The following is a 26302-nucleotide window of genomic DNA, read 5'->3' on the forward strand; positions in this document are numbered from 1 at the left end:
CCCCAATTTCTGCTTAGGCATAAGAATGTCACCATTATTGACTGTTTTGCACTGTGTATGCTTAGAATAGATCAGATCCAATCTATCTGTCAGCTGCTTATTAGCAATTTCTTAACTGTGCAACCCTCATGTCTCCTTTTGTGCTTTCCAATACAGTTTGAAAAATGCTTTTTAGGGACATTTTTTGAAACAATATGTTAATTAAAACAAAGGCTCTGACTCTCACTATTTATTTTTTTTAACTAGCTAACCTCTCTCAATCCCAGCTTTTGAGATATGTAGGAAATGCAAGCAAAATGCCATCTGTTGGCAATGAGATGGGACTAAGCCTTTAACATTGAAATGCTCATTTTAGAAAAGTCAAGCAGGAAGATTTAATCAGCCAACAAGACTGAGTTCTCTAAAACATTGCAGATTCCAGGTCCACTCCTGCCCTTCTTTTCACATAACTAGGCATATTTCTATTTGATCTGCCATTAACTCACTTCTCCCTTTTTAAGAAAGCAAAGAGCTGCCCTTGGGTCTTCCTCTTACTAAACCTGTTGCCCCTTTGGCTTAAAAATCCCAACATGGGTCTTTGATCTTTCTTCCTAAAGAGAACTGAAGGGGAAGGGAAAGTGAATAAACTCAAGGCAGACACTGGGGGGCTTTTTTTAGGTCTTGTTCCAGTAAGCTTCCTTTGGACGTATCATATAATTTGTCCCTGCTGCGGGTACCTGCCTGTGGGACAGTGGCTGCTGAGAGGCAGGAGATGGTCACCCCACAGCCTCACTGAAGGAGATGCTCTACAGACCGTGATAATGTCAGTCTGGGGGTGACTGGACAGAAGGCACTCCTTGTCTACTCCAGCCTACACCTGCTGCCCGACAGAACTGCTGTGCATCTGCTGAGTGCGGCTGCTGGATCCACACAGCACAAAAATAAAAGAAAAAAAGAGGTTAAGAGCATATTCCTAAAGTCTCACTTTCAGGAAGAGCATCATTAAAAATCCTACTAGATAATCTGACGCCAGATAAATGCAGCAGCCAGACCAGCACTGTTTGCTTTTTGCTGTAGGTATTTTACACCAGTTAACCCCCCCTGTGTCAAGGTTTTTATTTTTCACTCTAAGAAATCCAGTTCTGTTCAAGACTTACCACCATTATCTAAAAAGACTGCATACTTGGAGCAAAAATGCATAAAATATAAAAATCAGCAAGTTTTGTATGCCTTTTGGCTCTTCTAGCCTTGCTCCTGTGAGAAATGATTCCAGCCAGCACTGGTGCGCCCATCGGCACAGCAGGCAGACAAAGGCAGATGCCACGTGCCAGCAGGGTTGCCTTCTGCAAATTACTCAGCAAATTCAGTACCAACTTGCACAGCAGCACTTTCACAAATATGCAGTCACCATGCAAAGCACAATGGCTTCTACTCAAATCCCTTGCACTTTTAAATACAGTAATTTAGATGAGGAAAAAAAGTACAGATTAGTTGTAAAAACTGAATCGCATCGACAAGCTCCAGGCACCCTATCATTCTGAGATTTGTTCTCTGAAGACACCACTCTGCCAGTTCATTTTCTCTTTTCCACCACTAAGTAGCCTTCACTCCACTCCACTGTCTCCCATATGGTTAACATGAATGTGACAATTAATATGTAATTAATAAAATGGTGCGATCAACTGCTTTTGTTCACAGCAGCAGCTGGCCTGCATGTTAGAGTGTAATTAGACAAATTAAGATGTACTGCTTTTGTTTGTGGATGGACTGACAGCATCGCTCATGCTTAAATGTCACTAAGCCTATTGGCATTTAGGATTATTTTAAATGTGTCTTTTTTTACTAACACTACGAAGTATGAATTACCCAGATTTATATGCTGCCAGCTGCAATGCTAGTGAAGTGCAAGTTTGCTTTACCTCCAAGATGTTTGTTCAAGCCAACCGAGAGGTAAGGAGAGAAGTGATGTATTTCAGAGAAGGAGCACCTTTTACTTCAAATATCACAGCCTACAGTATGGAACAAGTGGCTCTGGATGGGTGACGAAAGCAGAGCTGATCTACAATTAGATCCAAGCAAAGGTTTGAAAATCCTGAGGATCAAGCAACATGTGCATTTGTCAATGACTTTTCATCAGATTAGGGTAGGGAAACAATAAAGGGCTAAAAATCTGTAGTAATCTATCAGACTTTTAATGCCATTTCCTTTAAAAGGCCTTAGTTTGGCCTAAGCAAGAGCCATATGGAAGAAAAGTGGTTTCAGAGACAGTCCTGAGCTCTTTAGGAGCTAGGAGTAGGAGCAAAAAACCTACACCATGGCAGAGCAGAGGGTCAAGGATCACAGCACCAGCTCCAAGCACCAGCAAATCTAGACAATCCAGATGTCCGAGTGGGCCGAGGTGTTGGAGTGGGTCGCAAGCAATGTCCCCATCAGACCTCTCCACAGCAGCTGCCATCCAGGAACCAGATCCCTTTGCTTCTGCGGGGTCCCCCAGCAAAAGCCCACGTCCCCATCACCAGTTGGTACACTGCACAGCCCGTAATGTTCCTTCTGAGCACATAAAGGTTATCAAATCCACCACATAAATGTCAAGATACTGTTTTATTCATCGCATTACCACCTACCACAGGCTCTGCAGAAGCAGCAGTTGAAGGTTATCTACATTCAAGTTGGGGCAGCATATGTCATAGACAAAGCATCCAACATAATACTTGATAAATCAAAGTATTTGCAAGGCAACATGACATCACACCTTTCCAAGGGGTCATTACTAAAGTTCCTGGCTTCCCACTAGCGTGAGGGAAAAAAAACAAGGAAAGGGACACTCTGTGAGGAGCAGTTGGCACAAGAAAAATAAGGTAGCGTCGAGGAAGCCTTTGAAAATTTTCACATTTAGTAGCAGTTAAGAAGAAAAAACAAGTAACCAGGAGGATTTCAGCTGTAAGAGCACTGCAAATGTGCCAAACATCACAGAAACCCTCTATCACTACAACCCAGCATGCACAGGCACACAACCCTATCCAGGAGACAAGTGGAAGTCACCAATCTGCAGGGTCCTGGAAAGTGGGTTCCAGAAGGGATGACATGAATATCTGCCGTGTTAATTGGAAAATTTGCTTCTCTACTCGTCCAGCACAAGAGAATACACTGCAGCTATAAAACCTGGTTACCTTTTATCACTTCATCTCAAAGTGCTGGCCTGGGGGAGGGTGGGATGCAGTAAGAAACACAGCATTGCAAAATGGATTTTGATAATGGTGCATAATCTGTTTCTGATTGCTAGTATGACTCCATTAGCCAGGCTGATAAAGGCCTCCCTTAAAACGTTTGTGCCTCTTCTGTGAAGTTTCACATTCTCCTCACCATGTTTTAGTTTTAATCTGGTATGAGTCCAATCTTCTTACAGCACTCAAAACCACTTCTTGGCTTCACTGCACTAGATAAAGCAACTCCCAGTAAAATCTGTAAACATACTGTATCCACCATCCATAAGCCCCAGAAGTTTTAATCAAATTAAGCACTGAAGAACTTATTCAGTCTACCATTAACCACTATCCTCAGCCACAGGCCTTCCAACCTTATTTCACATCGGGATTGCACTTATGTTGCTCCACCTCCTTAATTACAGCAGATACTCCCTTGTCCCAATTACAAAAAACACTGTACAAAAAATGTCTCTGAGCCCTCTATTTTTTCAGACTCCACCAGACGCACTTAAGTGATGTTAATGAGCTCCATATCAAAACCTCACCACCTCTTCCTTGTGCCCCTGGGTGCCACACATGGCTTCTCCTCTGCTCAGAGGCAGAGAGAAATTCATGAAACATCCACCACCAGCACCTCCTTGCAACAGTGAGCCCAAGTTCACACCTAGCAGCGAGGAGTCAGGCTAGCAAACTGGAAACTCAGCGAGGCCTTCATACTCATGTTTCTGACTCACTTCAGTGTTTTACAATGTTAATCTCTTTTTACCCAGTATATTCCAAGGTCTTCATCCCTCCCTTCATCTGCATCACTTTTGCATCTGAAAGGGCTTATGAGCTGTATGGCAACAGCACAGGAGACCAAATGGTGGACCTCCATGGCCTGTCCATAAAAGGACAGGCAGGGAGGCTTGTTTTCCATGGCACATGCGGGGAATGCTCAGCAAAATCAGTCAAAAATGCAAGACACATACAGAAACACACAACAGAAGAGTTATTTATCCAAGACCTGAATTTTGTACTAATAGAGAACTTCCTTACTTTGCAAGATTTCAGTGGCTTGTTTTAACCAAATGAACAAAACTTCCAAGAAAGACTCCATTAAGTACACATAAAGGGGGAAAAAAATCCCCCCATTTTTTAGGCATGCAATAAAAATTATATCCAATTTACTTTTTCTTTTCAAAACAAACCAGTTCCTGGCTTTATCTGATGCAATCTGATATGTCAGCTGTTATGGTACAAGTTGGATGCAGCAGATAAAACTGGGAATAAGGGTGGCCAATCACTTGCATAAGGCTCTGTAAGTAGCAGTCCCAGCCATTCACCACACAGAGTCCTTGTGTCACTTAGGGCACAAGAGGCCACAAAGGCTTGCTCAGTGCTCTGCATGGCCCAGAATTTGCAGAGATGGAAAGCAATTCAGCCTTTGTTTCACACTATTAAATGAGAAGGCAAAGAATGAATCCTCCCAAGTTGCAAGGATTCTGGCTTTTTTTTAATATAACATCCTTTAATTGGGAAATTTAAATCTCATAGCTACCAGAACAGAAACCTGCAAAAAAGCCATAGCAAATAGTGAATAAAATATCCAACTTGGTTCACAACATCCTATTAATTTATAAATAGATCTAGTTATTATTATTTCAAAATTTGTATGTTTTTCACAAAACACATATCACACAGAAAGGTCTCAGCTTTCAGATAAGACAGAGCTGTTGTCCTTAGAAAGAGTAATGAATGAAGAAGAAAGCATTCTTTCATGGAGCTAGCAGGCAACAAAACACAGAGAAAAAATCCCAGTAACTGAAGCTACTGTTTAACAAATGTTAAAAGTAATCTGATACTGCCACTGGTTCACTCACGCATCTGTAAAAGAAAGAAAAAAACTCCAAAATCCTTACCAAAACTTTATCATCACAAAAAGCCAGCAAGAGCATACCACATCTTTAAACTTTGCAAATTTGACAAAATATGAAGCGGCAAGAGGAACTGTAAGAGGCAGGCAGTGCTCTGACCAGGAGGAGGTGACAGCCTCCCACGGCAGCAGTCACTGCTAAGAGCCTCAGCTTCCCATTTAGCAGGCATTTAAATCAAACCAAGCCAAGCCCCTGACAGTTCTTCCCAACCTAGTCAGTGGAGTATCTCAGCTTAACTTTGCTACAGAAAAGACTTTGCTGTAGGAAAACCAGCTACCAAACAGTCAGCACCACTGGGGTTTGTCTGTAATTGGGAACGAACCTACACCATCATACTGTTTTTCTGGCAGGAAGACAGGCTGTTAAAGGATGCACTCCTGCATTCTGGCTGATTTCAATCCTACATTGCCTATTTGCACTCAGTATGGTAGCAAAGAACAGCAGAACAATAACATCACAAATGCTGGAAAGAGGCTGAGCTGGTAATGCAGAACCTTCACAATATCACCGATTTAATAGTTTTATCAAAATAGACTCTACAGCTTAAAAATCCTCAAACCCTAACATGATCACCTGATTATTACAGCTGTTACATCGCACTACAACTATTTTGATTATTGATTTTTGGTAGCAGGAGCACCAGGGACTACTGCTGCAGACTACTGAGATCCCCTCAGCAAGGTTCTCCCCCCAGTCCATGAGGAAGTTCAAATAATTTGACTGTATTATGTTTTCAAACAACCCTACACTACCATGACCGTTTTCTATAGAGTATATCAGCATTGTGAAACCTCTCCAAGTGCAGTTCTCATGATGCTGGATAAGGACCCCGAAGGGAGGCCTTTATCAACAGAGATAAAACCCAGCCAATAATCCCCTGCTGTGCTCTGCAGTTATCTCTTGACCTGGTCCCAGAAAGCACTTCCACTCTTAAACACTTTTGTTCCTTAAAATAAACATTAACAGAGTTTAAAGCAACACAGCTTCCCTTTCTCAAAGAGAAACAGTACCTGTCCCACCAATAGATGGCTTAATTACATTGTCATTCTCTTGTTTCTGTGGACAGGGAATTAGTAAGAAGGGAGCCAGTGAGGCAGAGCTAGTGTCCCACATGTACACACTTGCACTGTGGTGGGACACCAGCACTGAAGCAATAGAGGTTCTCTTGGGAAAAGTCAGGGCAGAAAGCAGGCTGACTGATTTCTGTTATTCACTGTTTCACTGAAAAACTTTCATTGAAACTCCAACGGTTTGTAATTCAAATAGAACAAATAAAATGCATGGAGTCATACCAGATATCAGTGAAACTCAAGATAAAGGATACAGCAATAAACTTGGTCTGAAATATGAAAATTTATCGCTATGGACCAGAAATTGCATTAAAAATGAATGCACCTGGAAAAGGAGAAGAGACGTTCCCACTGCATATATAGGAACTACTGCATAGCAATCAAAAATGCAGAAAGTTTCACACGTAATTCCATAATTTCCATGCAGAGGTCAATAAGTTCTCATCCAAGAAAAAAACTGGACAGTGCCTTGAAGTGACTCAGCTATTTAAACACAGCAATAACCAATGAAAAAAATCCCTGTGTTTCAGTTTCCAAGCTTTTTAAATGCAAAGAAGTAAGATCATCAGCATATATGTAATATCTCTTTCTAATACTTAGTAGCATCAGTATTCTCTAAAGTACTGCTCTGTTCTCCATTCATCTGCATCTACCTGTCTCCTGAAAAGTTTTGTAATTTCAATTCAGGTGCATTTTAGAGAGGAGATGCTTTCCGTATAGACACCACGAAGTGAAAAAGGAGGTAGGCTGCAGTGAGGGAGCAGAGATTTCTGAGACCTTACCTATCCCTCCTCAGTCCCATTTCCACATTCCAGAAAAGCAAGTGCAAATGGAGAGGCTGCTCATAATGCTCTGAGCAACACCTCTGAGGGCACTACAGGAACTAGCTCTGAAAGTCAATGTCACAACTTCGTAGGAACAAACTTACCTGTCATCCAGTAAGGGAGACAAAATCACATCTCCACGCCCCAGGCTCTCTGGGGCAAAAGGGGCCATGTCCTCCTACCTAAGAGCATCCCTGGAGCTGCTCCCTAGTCCCTAACCTCTTCAGGGCTTCCCCAGGTCTGACAGTACAGAGACTATATAATTTTACATAAAAGAAGCATCTTCATTTTCCCCTCTGAATGAATCAGAATCGACTCTGTACTTTCAAATACAAAAATTCAGCAGATGATAGGGATTTTCTTTCCATGTATTATAAAAAATTACTTCCTCTTTTTTCAAAAGGCCTGAAACAACTATGTAGTAAATCACACTCCTCCCACAGGAGGGGAGACTAAACGAAGCTTGCTTAGCACTGAATGGAGAATATGGTAATGCAGAAAAAAAAATACAGGTGGTTTCACTAATCATTGTAAGAATCTGTGGCGAGATGGGGATTTTTCAATTCCTGGTAATAACCAGCCATTGTCAGATGATCAGTGTGAGACTAATGAGGAAAAGAAAAATCAATACGAGTAAATATGTACTTTTTTTCTTTCTTTCTTTTTTAAAACGACCTGGCACAAGATAGCCAGCCAGCTGGCTTTTGCAGGAAAAGCTTTCTTTGTCTTGTGAAATTCCTCCCCCATCACCCTTAAATACACTTTTCTGAGCAACCATTCCACAAACAGCTGGGTGCCTTTGCTTAGGTGGTCAGGAAAAAAGGGAAGACAAGCAATAAGGTTAAAAACAAAACAACTGAACATTGCCATTGTCTGTTCTCTTCTCTGCCTATTTCCCATCTGTATTCGCCAGTGAAACTTGAAACTCTTCAGATTAAAAAAGGAGAGAGCCATCATAATTCATGAATTCTTTCTTCTCACATTCAGAGGGAAAATAACCTTAGAAGAAAGGTTATTCAAAAGCATACTGGGGTTTTTTTTAACCAAGTACTCATCAACTGCGTTAAGTACCTTTTGAGTTCTGTTAGACCTTTTTCTTATTACTTCCGGCCTTTTCATCCACAGATTGCTCCTATGGCTTTCAGTTAGAGTGCTACATCAACAGCTCCACTCATCTAAAACAATCATTTTGCTGAAAAGGAGCATTACTGAACTGAAAGCGAGTGCTCAAGACCTCTCAAACATAGGCATACCACATGCACAAAGACAGTGTCATCCTGTATCAATTTAGCAGCCCCATCGGATACAGTACTTGCATACACTGTCCTGAAGTGCAGTACATTACTTTCATAAGAAAATTGTTCCCAATGCCTTCATCCTCCAAAAGAGAAATACAAGTATTTTCCTTGTTTATGTTTGTTTTACTTATTTATTTCCTCAATAATGACAACACAATACAAAATGACCAAAATAGCTAAGGAATAAGAACTGTCTTACTTGGCCAGAAGGAGCTGTCATCTTTGCTCAGTAACTTTTTCTTGAGACGGCCAGGCAGCTTGGTGTGAGTGTTCCCCATTTTGCTGGAATACAGTGGGATAAGTTCCTCCTCCTCATCATCGTTGCAGCTGGGCTGCCACTTGCTCCTGCGGAGGCACCCGACCATGGGGTCGGCGGGCAGGCAGTGCACATAGGCGATCATTGTGAGATGCTGCTCTCAAGGATGTCCCTGCTGTCCCCAATGGCTAGTTCAGAGCAGAAGGGAGTGGCCTGCTTGTAACCCTTGAACGGATGCATTCAAAAGGCTGGAGGAAGAGATTTTCTCCTCCTCTGCACTTAGGCAAGCTAAGCTATTTGGATATCCTGGAAACTGTTTGGAATAGGTTTCTGTCAGTCCTTAAAAGAGAACGAAAAAAAAAAAACACAAACAAAAAAATCAAGCACCTAGTTAAGCAGCTCACTGCAGCTGCTGGCTGCCCTGTCCCTGCCCTCCTGCCAGCCCCCAGCTCACAGCCACAAGCAGGAAAACACGGGCTGCATAGAGCTGGGAAACGCAGTCACCTGCTACAGACCTCGGACTACTCCCTTTCTGCTTCCTCTCCAGTCTGTGGCTTCTCTTAAGCCTTATCCCCGATTATTCACTGCTCTCTTAACAACAGGTACTACGGCCACACACAGATGGCCATATCCAAGAAGCTTATTTAAAGCTAAGTTACTATAATTGTTGTAACACTGGCAGCTACAGAACCATAACTGGGCAGGAATCTGCCAAGATCAAGAACATTCACCTTCTAGAATGCAAAAGCAAGAAAAAACATGCAGATTAAAGAAAAAAAGAGCAAAGTGTCACGATTTCAGTACTTGGATTTTATTAAGGAAACTCCCTTTCGAAGTCAGAATGATAATGATTGTCAACAAAAGAAGACGCTATCTTCCAGGTTACACTACAACTAGATTGATGAGGAATACAAAGCATCAGCAGTTATCAGCTTGCACTCAGTACTGCATAAACGCATAAATCCTCACAATGCCTCTAGAGGGTAGCTATTATTCCTATTTAAAGATGAAGACATAGTCTCAAAGGGATTTAGTAACCTGCCTACAGAGTGGAAAAGCCAGGATTAGAGTTGAGGTATTCTCAGTTCTTTAGCCTCATCCTCAAGTAACCAGTCCATGGCACCTCTCCCAAATCATGCACTACCTAAGCAAGTTTCCATGCTGGTAACAGTGTCAACCCTAATCGCCCATCCCCTACACTATTTTTCTCCGGGATCCAGGAAGCATGCCCTTCCTGGGCTTTTGAATTGGCTGCAACAGCACAGTCAGACTGGGACAGCAAGGAAAATGTCAGATAAAAAGAGCACCCTGCATAAACTGCTGCCTTCAGCAGCTTTTTGTTGTTTTAAAGATTACATAGGAAAATATTCGTTTTTAAAAATGGGAAGATAACAAACCCCTGAGTAAAGTATAACAAAGAACAATTCTTAGCCTGCTTCCTTAACTGTTGTTTATAAATACTTTGGTAGCAGCCCATACCCTTCATGAAAGCGTTTGCTTTATATATAGGAGCACGACAGCATCATGCAAGCGTTCACACATATTAGAAAAGGCTTTATGTGCTGCTTGGTTGATAGCTACAATAAACTTCTGGACAGAAAAAGAAATCACCGTTTAACAACAACAACAAAGATCAGATCAGATGCACATCTCCTCTTCCTCCCGACACACAGATGCATCTCCTGCTTGACTTGGTGCTGCTGCCACCTGCACAGGCAGCTGCAGCCTGGGAGCAGGGTGTACACATCAGCTGCCCACAGGCACTGCACCAGCGTGGCATCAGCCTTTAAACACACAAAACACAGAGCACTATCCACCATAAACTGTCTATAACACTGACTCAATAACGCTGGCAAAGTGTTGAAAGTTTGCAAGAAAGTGGCTAGTTTGTCGTTTTTTGGTTGTTTTTTTTTTTTTTAACATCTTGATACTTTGCACAGCAATTTGAGCAAGCAATTTTCATTATGAAGTGTTTCATACACATCTTGCATGGCTGAATCTCAGCAAACTTGCAAATAGATGAAAACTGGTCTTATAATGAACCATGTCAGTTACTTTCAGTAAACAGGGATGAAACAAGCCCTGCCCACAATTATAAGTTTTTTGACAACAATTTCAAGTATCTGCAAAAATATGAATGGAAAGGGGCAAATGTGCCAACAGCATGGGCAACAGTTGTTGGTACCTCTGGCTCATCTGCATATATAGCAGAAACTCACCAGTACACACTGAACGCTGCCAAACAGGCTTTTGAGGCAAATACAAATTTACAAAGCCAAGTATATTTACTCATCAGACAATGAAAAAGACAACTGTGATTAACACTAGCAGAGCTCAACTCACTCATCAACCACACTGATACTCTTGCATCTGCCAGAATAAATGAGTGTCTAGACAGTCCTCCTGGGTTGAATGAAACCCCAAGAGGCTGTTAGTGAACCAGTTCTGAAGGAGGCCCCATTAACATTTCCCTAATGGGACAGTATCCCCCCTGCAACCCACTTGTCTAGCCACTGTGCCTGCTGGCTCACCCTTTCCACTCCTTGTGATTATCAGGGTCTTGGGAAGAGTCATTGTCATAGATGTGATGCACAAAACTTCTGAGCATCAACAGACAATTGATAAAAGTGTGCACTAGGGCCTGCATGTATTTCTCCTGCAGACAGGAACAGTATCTTTTAGATAAAAATACAGGTGGATTTCAGTTATGGTGCTTTTTTTTATTTTAGCAACTCAAAATCATATTATCAAATTACATTTTGAAAGGATACTGGCTGATGTTCGCATGCAGTCTTTCCATCTCTACATAATCATGTTACTCGAGATAAAAGTTAGGTGTAGATCTAGACATCAAGCCAGTATTATCAGGTAACATGCAGTGCAAACACAGGAGCGAGAACACATGGGACACCAACAAAATTCAATGCTCAGCAGGCTCCCATGCTCCCAAACACTTATCAAGATGACACAAGATAACGCATTGCCCTGAAGTCCCCATGACATTTACCATATACTTCTCTAGATTACAGACATACTCATTTAGCCATGTTTCCAATGCATGCTCACGAAGTAAGGCTGATGAACAATAATGGGATCATGGCTGAAATCCAGTTTAACAAGTATATTTACCATATGGTAGGCATTAATGTCACTGCAAGTTTTTTACTTGAAGAATAAATCTGTTCTTCCCTGAAGCCTGTAAGACCTTGGTAACATAAATGATAAAAGATTTGCTGACAGTTATGGTCTCAGCTATTAGCAAGTGCAAATAAAGAGTTGGGAAGATGTATCATTCTCATGTGAGAAAGACACTGTGTACACACTGCCTCTTCCTCTCCTGGTCTCCCCCCATTTATGTCTATATGGAGCAAGAACCTCTCTTAATTTGATAAAGTCAAAATTTTATCACAAGCCTTCTGATTAAACTTCACTTATTCTACTGCAGCTATAGCGCTGCTTTATTTTTCCAAATACACAAAAGCAAGGCTGTTCATTTTTCTCAGCCTTGAGCTATCACTTACATAAAGATTTTTCCCAAAATAACATTTTATTTCCTTTATTATTCTTTTTCAAGCCTTTAAAACCTGAACTATTAGTAACGCCAAGTATGACTGCTCTGAGCAGACTGTTAAATGTGCATATTCATTTTTATCAGCATATTTCATTTTTGCTAAACCAACTCTTTATACTCAGGCTCTGTTAGAGAGAGCTTGAGTAATTAGGGGGAAAAATGATTACATTATACTGGAAACAACATTTGGTCTAAAGAAGAAAGATCATTAAGAGTTTGACAGACTCCCAAAACTGTGACTAACTTGGGAATTACAATAAACAAAACTAGAAAGAAAAACCAAGTGAAGAAAACATTAGCCCTTTTATTAGACAAGCATATATGCTCCTGAGCTCTGAGAACAGCAATGATACTGATGACTTGTAACACAAAGGAGTTTAAAAAACATATAGGATACATCTAATGGGAACTCAGGGGATTTGGAATCACAAAGGATGGTCATGTCAGCCCTACTATGGCATTAAGATAATGTTTATAAATAGGCTACATAAGAAATTATATCATCAGTCTTTATGTACAATTTGTAGATCCTCTGGATATAAGATAATGTGCACCATGTAGTGAAATAACAGTACTTTTATGGACACCTTGTACAACAAAACCATAAAATAAAGTAATTCCTGATGCAAGCCCAGCAGCCAAACTGGAAATTAAAGAGAGCTCATAGAAATCCATGGGGATAAACTTTGCCCTAATTAGACAGTGATTCTATTTTTAGCTGTGATGGCTTGATGTGTTCTGGGCTTTTTGGATGAGCAGCTGGACGTTTTAAATTGTACTTAAATAGTTATTTTTAAAACAAAAGGGGAAAAATATTTATATATTAAACATATTTAATTGGACTATATAGCATTAACTAAGCTTTAAAATAATATTCTCACAGAAAAGTATCCTCCTTTTACAGGCAGACAACTTGTGATACAGAAAGAATGAGGACATGTCCATCACAGTGGAGCACCCCAGCATCCTTTGGTAGGCTGTCAATGGCCAGATCGAACACGGGATGTCCTGCTCTCCTGGACTGTGCACGTACCTTTCCTTTTTCCTGTGAGTTAATTTAGTGTGCATGGAGTCTTAACTCATGTTCCTTAAACATACATGCAGCAGACAAAAGCTAAAGAATTTCAAAACGAAGAGCAAAAAAATCCTTATGGTATTGTAATTTGCTTTTGAACTCAATATGAATCTCTCAAACAGGAAGCGATCAGGAGATATCAGCTTTACAGTGTTTAAAGCAAGCCCAGCATTTGAGGAGCTTGTAAAATACCAACAGACACCGGGTTGCAAGGGAGCTGAAAGTAACCTGAGGTGGTGAGGCTGGCAGGCACCACTGCCAGGATGCACACAAAGCTTCATGATGTTCCAAAAAGCTCTCTCCATTTGGCCATATTCACATTCTCGAGCATTAGCTCTATCCCCTACTACTTTCATGGATACATTTTTATTATATACTTGTGGCCACATAGCATCTCTGAGCTTTTAACCTTTTTTTTTTTTTAAAGGATGTAAGTAATAAGGCCTATGTGGCTTAAAGAGCTTAACTGGCATGACAGCTAAAAGCAAATATGCTTTGTAAAAAGCTACAGCAAGTGTCATTGACAACTGTGTACCTAATAGACTGGAGGCAAATCCCTGAATGCTGGGGCATTTGGTTAACTTAATTCCTGGTACCTACATAGCCAGTCCTACATTCAAGATATCATCCCTAGGCAACCTTATCCCTCTGCAGGGACACCGAATCTGCAAACCATTGGATACAGCAGGCACCTGTAAAACACAGCAAAAACCAACAACAATATAACCAAACCAAAGAAAGAAATCTATGTGCCTGTACTTCCCTGCTGCACCAACTGTGAACATACCCATTACTCTCTCTTTCGTATCTTAATTTAATTTTTCCTTTGCTGTTATGTAATAGCCCTCTGTAATTATTTTAATTCAATAGGTATTTTGAAATACAGCACATATGTAAGATGCTAAACAAGAAAAACACACTTTGTGTTGCATTACTGGCAGTCCCGTAACACTTTAAAATACACTTCTGTTCTAATTATTCATCTTTACTTTCATTAGAAAGCCTTCTTAAGAGCAACAAGGAATGTCATGTTTGATATTAACTCTTGATCACTGCTTTGCAATATTTAAATGAGAAAGCGAATAAAGCCAGCAGTATAAGCAGCAGGTAACTCAGAAAAGCCTTTCTGTGCCTTTCTAGTTTAGCTTTGCTTACATACAGAAAGACAGACAAAGTATTTCAGTTAGTGCATTCTGTGAACCAGACCACCTTCGGGAAGGGGGTGACACACATTTGAGGCAGAGGACAGAGCCTTTAGCAAGACAGAAGCAATTGGATAGTACTGCTGGTGGGTGACACAGAAGCTATTCTTGCTGCCTTACTCTAGTGGCTGGATCTCACACATCTGCTGATCCTTCTAAAAACACAGAGCAAAGGATGATGCTGCTAGAAGCCAGGGGAGAAGCAGTTTCCAGTCTGGGGCCACAACGGATGGCAGTGTTGCTAATACTTGTACACCCACAAATTCTGTGAGCAAAGGAGTCACATTCTCTACCAGCTTATTTTACAGTTCACATTAAACAGCAATTCAGACAGAGTTGGGTAGGATTACCCAGTTCAGGTCTGCTCATTAAACTCATTACCATGGTAACAGGAAGAGAAAGAAGTCATCTCCCCACTCCTATTATCTCTCACAATTCTTTTTTAATGATTTGAAAGCCCCAAGAGGGAAGCACCTTCCTGATACAGAGCAGCAGCGACCTCTCTGCCACACATGCAGCTCACTTGAAGAGTCCACACCCAGTGGGATTTTCGATACAAAAAACCAAAGCAACTTACACTACTTGACAAAAGCCACAGTCAGAAAGCAGCCTTCAGTGAGAAGGCTGCAGCCTCCTATCCCTCCTCTTTCTGGAGGAAATGCTCTGCTGAGGCTTCCTTGTGTTCATGTACACCATCACTGCTGTCAAAAACACAGTGCCACCTCCTGGACACACACGTTCATTCCCAAGAAGGCCTGCTTTGGTCAGGTGCATCATGGAGAGTCAGGAAGGCTTTCAAGATTAAAATAACAAAAATGATAAAAAGAATTCAAATCTGTATTGAGAAAATTCACTATTTTTAGTGAGTACTTCTAAAAATGTTTTGGTTTTACATGGTCAGAGTGTAAGTACCCCATAAAGAACTTTTGATGTCTGTGCAAGATGAGGATGTTGTCTACTTGAACTTTAGTAAAGTCTTTGAAAGTTTCCCACAGCATTCTCCTGGAGAAACTGTCAGCCCATGACTTGGCTGGGTGCACTGTTTGCTGGGTAGAAACCTGGCTGGATGGCTAGGCCCAGAGAGTTGTGGTAAATGGAATTACATCCAGCTGGTGGGCAGTCACTAGCGGTGTTCCCCACAGGCCAGTTGTGTTTAAGATCCTTTTTGATGATCTGGATCAGGGGATCAAGGGCACCCTCAGCACGTTTGCAGATGATACCATGGCTACTGAATCAAGATAAATTTGATAGATTTGATAAATTTGAACAGATCATTATAAACATTTTGATTCTTAAAAAAAGTCACTCAGCCTTTATATTTATTTTGCACTAGACTTTTTAAGACTTTTTAGAAGACAAGTGAGAGAAAAGCCACACAAATCAGCTTGCTAATTCAACAACAGGTTTCAAAATTTTAGCCTGAAAGTAAAATTATTTTAAACTGGTTTGCAAACAATCCTTCAAGATGAGAAGTAACCTCTGCACAGGAGAACAACATGGGATACCCTTAAAGATCTCTAGATTGGAGCTACGAGCTGTGTGACCTAACAGACTGGGACATCTCTCAGCACAGCAATCCCCTGGGCAGGAGCACTGCCATTGCCAGCCACGCTGCTCCAGAGCATGCACTGACTCATAATGATACACACGGGCACACTGAAGACTGAGAAAAATAAGGCTTTGAAAAGAATCAAAAACTGTCTTCCACATATCCATTAGGCAGGAAAAATAGCTTTGCATTTTTTTCTGTTCTCCTAATTTGACAGCCACATTTACTCCAGCACTCTGCCTGTAAGAGAGAAGCTTAACACCAAACCTTGCATCCTTCTTCCTCAGGAAGGACTCAGTGTTCCCATGATCTGCTGTTTTCCAGAAGGGCTTGCATGAGGAAGGGCACCTATCCACAGAGTGCTGCACAAATAATGGCTCCCGGTTGCCAGAAACTACAAAAACCTCCTTGTGATCTTGAATTCATCCGAGTACGAAACTGGGGCAACAAAAAGCAAACCTGAATGACTGAAGAAGGGTCCATTTGTGCATTCAGATGGTGGAAAGCTTTTCTCTCTCACAAGGCTCTCTGCAAATTAAACCTTCAGGAAACAGTCTTCAACTTATCAGCCTTAATACTGAAGGGAGGAAAAAGCTGGCTTTTCCTCATTACTTTATTGTCATTCTTCTTTATCCCACATAAGCATGTTAAAGATGCAGCAATTCTCTTAAGGCTAAAAAACACACAGAACAATCCAAGACTTTGGGCAGAGATGCAGACAGAAAACACATTCCTCTCCTGAAGAGCAGGATCTGCTGATGCTGAAGACACCTCTGCTTGAGCACCAGAAGTGTTACTCCTTGTATTCACTACAGAAAATGGCTAAAATTCCTTTTTTGTCTTTCTGTTTCAGTACTATTGATGGGTTTAAATTAAAATGGAGATGGATTAGAAGTCAGAAACAGGAAGAGGCCAGGATACTATGCTGTAAAAGAGCAGATTTCCAACATGCCTCTGAATTAGAAGGATTCCTGGGCCAAGAAAGACCTTGTAACAAGCAGCCTACAGTGAGACACAGCAGTATCTCACTACATGCCTAAAAACAGTGCGTCACAGGAAAAGAGCAAGAGAAAACTAAAAGGTGTCAGAAAAGTCTGGGGACCCTGTGAAAGCAGGAAATCTGTAAGATAAAACTTCTAAGGAGAGTGCAGCACACCTGGCACTAGAAAAGAACAGGAAAAGTCCAGCAATCCTGACCAGGCTGAGCTTTTGGGGAAACTTCCGCCCCAGTAGCACCTGTTGCTGAGTCTAAAGGAAAGAATGGGGTAAGCAGGGCACACCTGCTAAATGGTTTAATGGCATGAAGATCTGGGGCACACCCTGCTCCTCATCCAGCCTTTCCTTGTAGCCAGCCTCCAGTGAAGCAGAACAGAATAAAGAGAAACTTCAGAAGCTGCAATTACATATTTAAAGTGATAATTCTTCCTGGTCTTCACAGGAGGACCAAGAGAAGCACCTAAACATGGGATGACTACAGCATACACAAAGTACAAATGCAATCCTGTCCCCAAGCTTCCATATAGCCCTCTGTCACAAACTTCCCTTAGCAGCTCTAGAAATACTGACTTAAACACTCCACAACCTTATCAAGAACCATCTAAAAAACATTCTTTGTCCACATTATCCTGTTTGGATGTCTGTTTCACAACTTCCCTCCTCAGATGGTTTGGAACCTTTTAATGTCTGACTTCAATTAATTCAGAACACATTCATAACCATTTATCTTGTGCCAATACTCTCCCTGGACTTCAACAGGTTTCCTCCCTCCTTGCGGTATTTACCTCACAAGCTACCAGCTAGAATAAATAAGCTATACTTTTGTAATCCCTCTGCATATGACCAGCAATTAAGTTTAAAATATTCTGAAGTCTCAAAGTCCAGATAAGTTACACAAGAGCTTCAAATACCAAAAACACTTTCTGAATTTTTGTAAAATATAGATAGGAAAAAGTGGGATGCTCTAGAGGACTGGGATAGTATTAGGAAAAGATGCCTGAGGTAATTAATAGACTGTTTTGACAGCCATTAACCACAGGCAAGATCACAGCTGTGACTGGACTCTGAATAAAAGAATTAACAAAATTTCCATTTCTTAATACCATGCAAAGTGCTTTCACAGGGAATGGGTCTCCCATTTGACAAAGGCTTATGGCATTTCCTGGGAAGTAACAGCAGCCTTCTGAACAAATGCTGTTGGGAGGGAGTGGGGCAAGGGCAGAAAGCCAATGTAGAAAAATGACAAGCATAGAGAACACAAATCTGGTAACACAATACTTATACAACGTGAAATCATTAGTATGCTTAAACCACTGAAAAATGTATGAAGATATTTATAGGTTTCGAGTATGTGTATGTGTCTCAGAGACCACTTCAACATGAAATTCTTTCAGGGCTTATGAATCCAATCAGCTGTGCATGCTACTTTGACATCTGTTTTAATGGTCTCTAGCCTGCATGCGTAAAATTAAATGCTGCCTTCTTGCTAAAATTTGACAGAAATTCCCTGCCCACTACTACTGCTTTGCACAGCGATCACCAACTGCACTGTACTCGCAGCCCTCCAGACAATGTGGGGGTTAACAGATATTGTTTAAAAGCAAACATTAGCAGGTCAAGGAAGACAGCAGATGATCTCTCTACCTATGAATTGTTTACCAACAGGGCTTCCTCAGGTTTCAGCACTGTGCAAACTGTGCAAACAGCTCCTCTTGCAGTCTGCAGTAAAGACCCAGATGCGGAGCAGAAAGGCAGAGTGTGCCTTAAATGCACATGTGAAGTAAAAACAGAATCTAAAGAAAAGCTGTGTCTCAATTATACAGTTGTGACAACAAAGGAGTCAATTTCCATAGTCTTAAAGACTGAACACCATCTGAGTCAACTAATGCACTACAAGCATTAAGTATTTTAGTCTGTGTGTATTTATACTGTACTGTGTTTGAAAAGCACAAGCTGAATTCAAGTACTGAAAGCTAGGCACATACAGCAGTCTACACGTGACCTCCACATTTCCAATCATCAGCTAAAGACCTTCGGAAGGAGAGCTTCAAAACTAACTGATCTTGCAGCTCAATCTAAGTTGCCTTGTCGCCATACCACTTTAGGGTAAAAGCCCATGTGCCCTGGGAAAGGCTGGTGTACCTGCCAGAAGAGATTTTTATCTAATGCCTGTATATGTTCACCCTGCTTCACCCATTGCCATTGGCCTTCTTAAAAATTCAACGGAAAAAATAGGCGCCCACACCCTGTTCTATGACCAAAAAAAGCAAAGCAAAACCACAGCAAACAATAGGCATTCATTCCACCAGGTTCTGTGCCTGTGCTGTTTGGTAGTCTCCTCAGAGACAGTCAAATAAAACAGCTCCAAGGAGTGAAACAACACACACAATCGAATGTATTTATGGGCACCCTCTGAATCGCAGAAAAAAGAGCTGGGGTACGCCACTCTCCCCCAACAGGTCGGCATGGCACGAGTACTCCCTGGGGTTTCTATTTGCCCATGCTGCTACAAACAGAGCCAAGAACAAGCCAGGTAGGCACCATGCCACCCAGGCACTCCACTACCTTTGGAAATTCACTTGGGTTTTGTATATGCTGCCTTCTTCCAATGCATTTAGATTGTAAATTAATCCAAGCATAAACAGTGTTTTACTTGGTGTTAAGTACATCACACAATAGGACTGTAGCCCTACGTGAAGTACTTGAATGGTATTGAATATATATTTCTACTTTTAAGTATTTATGAGCATTGACTAACTTCAGCAAGAATGTTATTATCCAGACCTATAATCTTCCTTTTGATATGTTCAATTTCATTCCATACTTCCAGGCATGGCTAGAAGCCATTCCCATTCACTGCTGCCTGACAAAGAGAGGCTGGTCCTGTACCAGATGCTGTCAACCACACTCAGCCACGGATGCATCCTTCCCCACCTCTCTACCCCTCCTTCCTTCTGTGTGATATAATAAAGTTGTCATTAAATGAACAAAACCTTCAAACTCTACACAGTCTTAAACACTAACACCTCTTTAGCAATAAAGGAAAAATGGATTTTTTTCCACAGTATGTGAATACGTGTTTGGCAGAGCTCTCTGTGGCTCTCCTGGCATGCCACGGATTCACACAGGTGTAACTATGAACACTTCATTCAGCAGATAGAGTAATCAGCAGTCTCGAGATGAGCCAACCAATCAACCACTAGAGTGAGAACAGGAAGATCAATCGCAAAAAACAAAGACTGGAAAAAGAAGAGCAAAAGGAGTCACTCCATAATACACATGAGAAATGAAGAAAAATAGCAGAGCTCTTCTTTCAGAAGTAGATTTTTTTTTAACTTAAAGTCATATGCTTGGTACTTAAAACTCAGTTTGTACTAATTCTGTGTTTATTCAAACTGCCTTTGTACTTTGAAGAATTGCTGATAAGAAATGTCCTCAAAGTTACTCACCCTAAAAAAATAATGCATATGATATAAAAAACAACTACAAAAAGAATGAGTCCCATTCCAAATTACACATAACCCTGACAGAAATAAAAAAAAATGAAAATAAGACAAAGGAAGAAAAGCCAGAAGATCAATCCCAGGCTTAAACTAAATTTATTTAATTCTGCCAGGAATCTTCACTTTGACAGATTCCTTCATTTAGATTATTTGAAGTCCCCATCCTCATTTTGGCCTGCTGCTACACACACAAAAAAGTAAAACTTTAAACAGAAAAAAGAAAAAACAAAGTGACCTGTACACATTTTTTCTTGTCTAGTGCAACTTGGAAAATACATTTGTTTAAAGACAGAGAAAATCTGCTTCTGATTTCAAACACTGGATATTTTATGAGAAAATTGCCAACAAAGGAATCCAAGGAATGTTCTTACATGCACAGAACAGATGAGATAACTGGTGAGCATTCCTGTGATCTTTTACAAATAAATAAATAAATAAAAAATCTGTATTTCTAGCATGGAACTCCTCTTCAGAGAGCAAGCAGCACATGCCTGGGATTTTTCACTGATAGCTTCTATCATAACTTCTTGCTATAATTAGTATAAAAGAGTGCCCTCTGAAATTCACAGCTGTAAGGCAAGCAAGGATGGAAAATACTTCCCAAGTGCAGGCAAGCAGTAAGGACACATGCCTGCTTTACAGCATTTCTTGGCACTATTCTCATTGTACGAAAGCTGCGAAGGAAACAGAAACTCTAGGCAAATATTACAGAAACGTGAGCTCATTTTTTTCAGCATATACCAATGAACTGGCTGATGACATTTCCAGAAATTAATTCTTTTACAGGGAAATTTATTTAAATATTTCATTTGTAGTTTATCTATGTCCAAAAGATCAATAATTAGCGCACAGTATTGCCTCTGCTGCAGACACCTAGTTTTGATCAAACACCAATACAAGCCATGTTTCCCATGATGGGGCTCAGCCGGAAGGCTGCACTGAAGCAGTGAGTGCGGTTCGAGGGCAGGCTGGCACTTCAGCCAGCATGGGAGAACTTCAGTCAGCCTGTGAGAAGGAGACACTGGGTCACCCTCCATGCACAGGCAGAGACACCTGAGTCTGATCACCTATTTTCCCCTGGAAAAAAATTAAAAATTAGAGGCAGCAGGCCCCTAGAGCTCATTAGAGTGGGGATTTCATCACACTCAGCACATCCACACCCAGTGAGTACACAGACTCAGACCTGGGATTCATCTATCAGACCAACGAGACTGCTTGAGAGATCAGACTGAGAAAACACTGCTGGGAGCTGGCCGGAACAATGACACTGCTTCTCCCTGCGCCCTCAGAGCCCAAACAAACCAGCACCTGAAAGGCAGATGTGCCCCCCTGTTTAAGAGACAAGTAAATCCTCCTTCCTATGCAGGCTACCATCAAGCCAGGAAAAGGACTGGTGTGTAACATCATCTCTCCTTTGCATGTTGAGGTTATCAATGGCAACACTCCAGCCAATTATTTCAGGATCATGATTTTCAATGCATAATAACGTAATACACAGTAACTGCTGCTACTCAAGGTAGGGAGAAGTCTACTCCAAACTAACAAAATAGAGCAAAGCATGGTGACATAGAGTGCATGCAAACAGGAAGGAACTAGCACACATCAAAATACACTGCTATGCACCACAACTATCCAGTACCTTCACTGCTTTTAAGATGAACTCTTAGATGGATTTTTGTATCTTATAACTAACTCACAAATAAAACCTAAACATTTTGAGAACTCTTTTCCTATACATTTTAGACTTAAAAAAAAAAACCCCACTATCATAATTCCATTTTATTATGCAACAAAAATATTTTGCTTCTGTACCAGCTCATTTGCTGCACATAGGACAATCTCTGAAAACTTTACTCCTTGGCTCATTTTCAGTCAGGCAATCTAGATTACAGAAGTCGCAGTCTTTTTAGCTGTCTGGTTACTCAAGTGACTTGAAAACCTTTTACCTATTTATACTCTTGACTTAAACATCAACTTCTGTCCTGTATTGCTAAGTTAATGCTTCAACAAAAGTTTCATCTTTTATTGTTTTGTAATTCCAGTGATCCGATGAATTGTTGTGAATTGAAAACCTCTTGTGGAGTTAAAAACTTTAAACAGTGCAGGGGTTTTGTACACAGGAACAACTAAGATAAACCACTGCATAGGAAATTGTGTCCTTTGAAATTTACAGGAAAATAACTTTAGTATCTTTTTTAATTTATGGTTGGCAACTCTACCAAGATCCTTAGTGGGAACTTTGCATAAATAGAAATCAGCAGTAGAATAAAAGTTGCCAACGTTTTATAGAATTATAGAATCATTTAGGTTGGAAAAGACCTCTAAGATCATCGAGTCCAACTGTTAACCCAGCACTGCCAAGTCCACCACTAAACCATGTCCCTAGCTAACTTAAGAGAGAAAAACACTCTGAGCAAGCACTGATAAGCACTGAAGTAATTAATTGCTACTCTTTCCCAAGGAAATCATGGTTTTTTACAACTCCTACACCCTTCCTTACAACAGCTCTCTGGTGTCAGCTTTCATCTTACTTGAGTAAGAAAAGTAGCAGTAATATCAATTTTTAATACAAAAGAGAAATATGGGCGCTAAACAAATCCAGTGAGCTTTTCCTAATCTTTTACTTTCCGAACCACGTTCTTAAGAAGTTTAATTACAAAGATAAAATAAGAACATCTCACGGGGCGTAAAAACTCTTGTTGCAGCATCTCCAAGCGAGAGGAAGCATCACCCGGCAGAGCAGCTGTGTTTCTACCAAGCATCTGCATAACGCAGCACGACCAACTCTCTGCCCTTCTCCGGGCGCTCCATGACATCTCACCCATACAGGGGGGAAAAAAACCACAAATAAAGGCAAATACGCCCGTGGTGCGGCGTCACCAGCAGAGATGCTCCACACAGGAAGCCGCTGCAGAAGTTCCTGGGAAGCAGCGCTACCCCTCCACCCACCCCCCGTGTGCGCAGCCCCTGCGGACGCGGCCCCGCTGCCCGCACCGCGCCCGCCCGGCCTTTTGTCTGCCGGGCTGGTCCGGCACCTTCCCGCAGGATCACGCCGGGCGGCGATGCGCATCGCTGGGACAAAAGGAACCACAAATCTCTGCGCTCTCCGCCAGACCGAAAGGTCTCGCTGGGAACGACGGCCCCCGCTTCCCTCCCGCGCAGCACCCTCACCTTTCAGGCAGAACATCCTGCGGCCGGCGCGGGCAGCGGCGAGGCGGAGCCGGACCTCCCGCCTGCGGCTCCCGCACCGCCCCCTCCCCTCCGGACACCCCCCGGGCACCCCACCACCCCCCGGCCCGCCCCCTCCGGACACCCCCCGAGCATCCCCGCACCGCCCAGCCTGCCGGGAAACGCGTGTGGACGAGGGGCCACTCACAGGACGGGCCGGCGGTTCTGGGGAGGATCAATACAGCTCATCTGTCAGCATTTGTCACCGCTGTGCGTTCAGTTTACGACTATCAGTGGGTTAGCGTTAGGGAAATACGTCACTGCAGTCCCACTCACCTGTTCCTTACGAATTACTGTGATTTTCTGAAATTTTTCTCCCCCTGGAATATATGTCTGTCTCTCTTAAGAAAGTGTTTTGTGCAGATTCCTATTTCATCTATAAATATGGATCTCGTAAGTGTATCTGAACAGTCAAGCTAGAGGAAATGCTTATTTTTTGAATACTGTATATGCCTATCTGTGTGCCTTAAGGCTGCTGGTGGATGCCCCATCCCTGAAAGTGTTCAAGGCCAGGTTGGATGGGGCTTTGAGCAACCTGGTCTAGTGGAAGGTGTTCCTACCCGTAGCAAAGGGGATGGAACTACATGGTCTGTAAGGTCCCATTCAACCCAAACCATTCTATGATTTTTCTGCTCAGCATGAGAGATGTTGTGGCTTAAAAAGATTTCTTACATATGCCCTGTTTCTGCAGAGGAGACCTTCAGGAATAGAAGCACACAACCTTGTAACCATTTTATTTTATAAGGGTCACAAAGAGCTAACACCAGCACTGTGCTCAGCCATAGCATTTGGGTCTAAATTCAACTCTGTTGTGTTAACTAACTTTTATAGCGTTTGGCCTTGTACAGCAAAGAACCAGGGAACAAGGTAAGGGTCAGGGTAACCCATCTTGCTGAACAAACAAGAATTGCAACTATCTCCAAAAGCACAAATCCTAAAATCCTCCATGTAAAGCCAAATGAAAATAAAGAACACATGCTAACACGTTATCTTTGGGTGGAGCATCAGAAAAAAAAACCAGTTTAGACACCTTAAAAACAACAGTTCAGACGAAGCAGTATTAATGAGATGCTGAGTACCATTAGCTGGGCTTTGATATTAAAGTATCACATTTCAAGTATCTGTCATCATGTAAGAAAAGTTACTTCGTTTTAGAGTGCACTAAGAGCAGGCTGCAGTGGCAGAAAAGTGGAGACATTACATCGGAGCAGCTCAAAATCCAGTAAGAGCTTTTATATAGGTTAACCCACCTTTTCTCTGTCAAATCCTGCAAGAAAGGGTACAGACTAATGTCAAGATTTCCTTATGCTCTGAGAAGCAAAGGGGCCCTTTCCCCTTAATTCCATTTTCTGGTGTTCCAGGCATGCACATACTCTTTCCTACCGTAACTCTTTAGAGGGCTCTAGAAATAAACAGTTTATGGAGGCAAAATAAACAAAAACATATTGTAGCTGGAGGAAGGTTACTTGGATACCAGAGGGATTTTAAGGTCCAATCTTGTTAAATCTACTCATTAATTACCTGAAAGAGGAAGTAAGAAGCACATCAGTGATAATCACCGGGGACTGAGAGCAGCTGCCAACACTCCACTGGGGACTAAGAAAGGACACAACTGATTCTAGGGGAATCACAAATGCAAGTAGAAAAAAACGCCCAAAACAACAAAACAAACAAACAAACAGAAACAACCAAAAAAACACACAAAACCCAAACAAACAAACAAAAACCCTACCCAGAAACAAAACCAGCAGTATATTCTGCATGTAGGCAGTGGGAAAAACTGAGAATAAAACAAGGAAGAGGAAGCCAGTTATGCAACAATAATATTGTCTGAGAAATTAGACACAGATTAGAGACAATGTGGTATTAAATTGCTGAAAAGTCTGATTTGCTCTGGGCTGTAACACCAGTGGCACACACTCCTCTGGGAAGGTTTGGGCCCTTGAAGAAGTGTATTTTCCTCAGGGGATACACTCTGTCCTGTTCACCAATTCCCCCTCCCACCCTCACCAAGAGGAGAGCAAAGAAGCCTGAAAGGGATCCCCACTTTCCTCATGTCCATTGGGAAAGAGGGATTGCTTAAAAATTTAATAAATAAGTGATATAAAAATTCACAGATTTGGGAAGGGAGCAGAATTATTAAACCGCAGACAGTCACAAAGCAGTCTAGCATCTGCTTTACCTTTTTTAGTCTGTCAGGACTCTATGAGTGCTCCAAAGACAAAACTAAGGAGGCCTGGTATCCCCGCTGAGTGCCTTAAAGGTACTGGACCTTGCCAAGGCAGGGCTCTAAGCCCCAGTTCTTCTTTTGCCTGGCCATTTGCAGCAACTGAACAAGTGCCTGGCCCTTCTCTGGCAGCTGCGACACTTGCAGGATGTCACACCTGGTCACTGCTCTGAGCCCCATCAGGGAACTGGTTCTCCTACTGCCTGCATCTCATTTTGCAGCCTGTGACATTAGGGAACCAGATTTCCCCATTGCACCTGGATGAACTCTGTGGAAATAACATGGAAATATATTTCAGCAGTCATATTACAAAGTATACTGACTTTGTAAAGCATTACATGTTGCTTTCATACGGAAGAGACAGCTACAAATGTGAAGGAACATATCCCACCACATCTATTC

At 41.7% G+C, this 26302-nt stretch overlaps 1 protein-coding gene across 9 annotated transcripts in view; it reads right to left on the reverse strand.

Annotated features, from left to right (window-relative positions):
- Window positions 1-26302, reverse strand: part of NHSL1 (NHS like 1) — a 182867-nt gene that overhangs the window by 68793 nt on the left and 87772 nt on the right. Inside the window, exon 1 of one of the 9 annotated variants that reach the window (XM_027633333.1) lies at window positions 23617-23653. The exons of the other annotated variants lie outside the window; for them this stretch is intronic. Coding sequence (XP_027489134.1) covers window positions 23617-23632 — 16 coding nt within the window. The 5' untranslated portion in view covers window positions 23633-23653. Of the gene's footprint in view, window positions 1-23616; window positions 23654-26302 lie in introns of those variants that run through there. 9 annotated transcript variants of the gene reach the window in all.

This window comes from Corapipo altera, unplaced genomic scaffold (assembly GCF_003945725.1).
Source record: "Corapipo altera isolate COAL_440 unplaced genomic scaffold, ASM394572v1 2b, whole genome shotgun sequence".
Classification (NCBI taxonomy): domain Eukaryota; kingdom Metazoa; phylum Chordata; class Aves; order Passeriformes; family Pipridae; genus Corapipo; species Corapipo altera.